The sequence below is a fragment of the Ruditapes philippinarum genome, unplaced genomic scaffold (genome assembly GCF_026571515.1).
Source record: "Ruditapes philippinarum isolate M1 unplaced genomic scaffold, ASM2657151v2 ctg20014_1_1_1_1, whole genome shotgun sequence".
NCBI lineage: Eukaryota > Metazoa > Mollusca > Bivalvia > Venerida > Veneridae > Ruditapes > Ruditapes philippinarum.
Window position 1 is genome coordinate 11668 of NW_026862415.1, and position 3341 is coordinate 15008.

The following is a 3341-nucleotide window of genomic DNA, read 5'->3' on the forward strand; positions in this document are numbered from 1 at the left end:
TTAGCCTGATTACGATCAGAGTTTGGTTTGACAGTCCCTCTTTTATCGTAAACCATAGTGCGATTCATATTTCTGCTGGTAAAGCGTCTGGTTCTTTGGTAGAAGACAATGTGTTCCAGGGTTTAACACGGGATAAAGGTAGGAGATATTAAGCTAGCTCTACATGTAGGTGAAAATTTGCACATGTATTAGTTTAAAAATATCGTGTATTGTGAAATAGGCGCTGAAAAGGTTATTTTGACTTTAACATTTTAATTGTATTCATCCCAAAACTGACGTACGTTTTTTTTATTTACATTTTCTCTGAATAACAAGTGTTCATCTAAGACTGCGTATCCTCTGCAAATAAAACAACAAAAATTATTTATTACTGTTCTTTTCGTTTAAAATGAACACCATTTCGCGAATAAAGATTTTAGTGCGCGATTACGGGCATCGTCGGATTTTATCGTGAATGTGACACATGTTGCGAAATTTTTACAAAATTTTGATATTTTTAACAGATTAATCCTAATTTAAATACAAAATGCCGAAGAAAAATCGTGGAAAGAAAAAGGATGATGACTGGAATGATGAGGAAACAGAGACGAAACTGGAAGAGAAGATGAAAAACTTGTCAACAAGTGATGACGGTGAAGTCAAAGAGGGAAAAAAGTCAAAAAAGGTCTGCTAGACTATATTTAGTATTTTAATTTTAAACTTAGTAATGATAATCTCCTAGAATAGACACCTGTGTTTATCAATATTTATTTTGTATTTTGCAGAGTGATATATTGTGGGTATTGAATAAGTTATTATTGACAAAGACTGTATGAATCTATAAATTGTAGATCTATATTGTAGAAAGAGAAGAAAAGTAAACTTAAAGAGTTGGCAGAGTTTCTAGAAGCAGAGGATGATGAGCCTGTTGTTGAAGAAATTCAGGTTTGTTAGAGAATGATACATATACCCTGCACTTTTTAAATGGACTTGTCCGCGTTGATTTTCACAATTATCAACCAATCGGGTACCTGGGCTGGTTTTATACTAGTGGCAGGGGTGGCCAAATCCTTATCATCCTGGTTGTCCGACAGCCTGTACAAATAAGTGGAAATTTTCAAGAATTTACAGCATTCAATACAGATACAAAGGGACAAATAAGTCTAAAGCAGATTTTGCCTGCTCTGCTTTTTAACCCAGCAGGTTAAGGGATAAAATTTTCAAACATCTGTAAATTACATTACAATTATTTAAATCATAGTTGCATGTAATACAAATAATATTATTATATGATCTATAAATAGCTGCAATCACATTGGTATAAAAAGTCAACAGAACAAAATTTTACTTATAAAATGAAAGTGATATTCATCAGCAGGAAAGCATATTTACCCTCGGCTATCACCTTGGTCAGTGTGTCATTAGGTGATGAATATCACATCATATTCAATAGCTCACTTGTCAATAATTGTATGATGTTTACATGGAATACTAATTGTAATATTTACATAGTCTACAACCTTATAATATTTACATAGACTGTAACAACCTTATAATACTTACATATTATAGAATACAACCTTATAATCGTTACATATAATACAAATTTTAATATTTACATGGTATTTAACCTTTATTTACATGGAAAACAAACTAGATTACTCAAAACTAGATAATATTGGTCTAAGCATATTTATTTAAGCTCGATTGTGAAACAAGTTCTTGCAACTTATATTCATCACTTTTGAATCCTCTTTCTGGAACCAACCAGTACTGGTGTCATATACATGGTCGTAACCCGAGTAGGGCTGGAGCCCATGATCTCGTGTGTTGAGAGGCAGACACCTTAACCACTAGGCCACCACCGCTGCCCTTGCTAGATAATATTAACATGATATATAAAGTATCATATTTACATGGGAGATAAACTATCATATTTACATAGAATATGAACTACAACCTTTACATGGAATACAAATTCTGATACTTAATATGAAGCATTCATTTATTGAGACCATTGGTTGTGAACCATACATGTTTGGATATTTGATAATTTTTTTTTTGAAATTTTCAGCCCGAGAAACCTGCAGCAAAGGGGACGAAGAAAGCGGAGGTAATGCAGGGAATTTTTATTGCTTCTTTTATAGCCGCCCAGCAAACACATGACGTTGTTTCAACGTTGCTCAGACGTTAGAGTCCGACGTTGGATAGACGTTGGAATTTAGTTGTATATGAAAGTTTTTTAGACGTCAGAGTCCGACGTCAATCCAACGTCATAAAATGACATAAATCCAACCTCTATTCAACATATATACAACTACTTTCCAACCTTTTCCCAACGTGAATCCAACCAGTTTCCAACATGATTCCAACCAGTTACTTACGTAATACCAACTAGTTTCCAACGTAATTCCAACCCATTCCCAACATAAATCTGACCCGTTTTCATTAAATAATTCCCAAATAAAGAGAAAATACAAAACTTTCTATACTAGAAAAGTGATTTTATTATTTTAAGAAAGTGATCATAAAAACAATTAAACAAAATGTATAACACAGTTTATGATTTATCTATTCATGTAAAACTTAATAAACAGTAAATATATATTTTCAACACATTTGTATAACATCACAAAAATGACTCACTTTTAATCATATATAGTGATAATAAAATAAAGTTTGATATTTATGAATTGTATATAAACTATTAAAATTAAAAAAATAAGAGCTACATGGCTTTTCAAAATTGAAGTTCAACATTTATCAGACATCTTTCAGTCAATACAATAATACACATTTTGTAATCCAAAATTATAACAAACAACACTGAGTCAACAAATCATTTTCATTTGAAGGTCTACAGTATACATTAACTATTACAATATATGTCAATTAAAGTATTCATGTTTACAACATGCTTAAAAAGGTTTTCTTTTAAATAACTCATAGAAAATGGAAATCATGGAAAATAAAGCTTTCTTTTGCAGTTGATTTCATCGGTAACAAATCGGATAAGTGAGGGAAAATATTCCTTTGTGTCAAAATTAAGTGTAACACACAAAACAATAAATAAATATTCACATTTAAAGAAAGTAAGTAATTTTTTATCTTTATTTCTTTCAAAACTAACTTAAAAGTATTAAATTTGGAGATATACTCCTCCATGTGAATAATTCTGGTATACTAAACGTCCACCAACTGGATCCTGATTATTTTCATCTACGAAGACACTGTGTCAAACTTGTTTTGAGGTTCAACTTGTTTTTTTTTCCTTGAAACTGCAAAAAAAGAAACAGAAATAAATAGGTGTACATAACAACCAAAATGGTCAATTAAATTATATTAAATAGAAATATTATTAT

General features: G+C 31.0%; 1 protein-coding gene across 1 annotated transcript; it reads left to right on the top strand.

The window, feature by feature from the left end:
- Window positions 1-308: 308 nt before the first annotated feature.
- Window positions 309-2092, top strand: LOC132719013 (ATP-binding cassette sub-family F member 1-like; the record flags this gene model as incomplete). Its single annotated transcript, XM_060702747.1, is given in 3 exon segments — window positions 309-664; window positions 844-924; window positions 2054-2092. Coding segments are annotated over 3 exon segments (258 nt in total), but the record flags the coding sequence as incomplete, so codon positions are not given.
- Between the last annotated feature and the right edge of the window lie 1249 nt (window positions 2093-3341).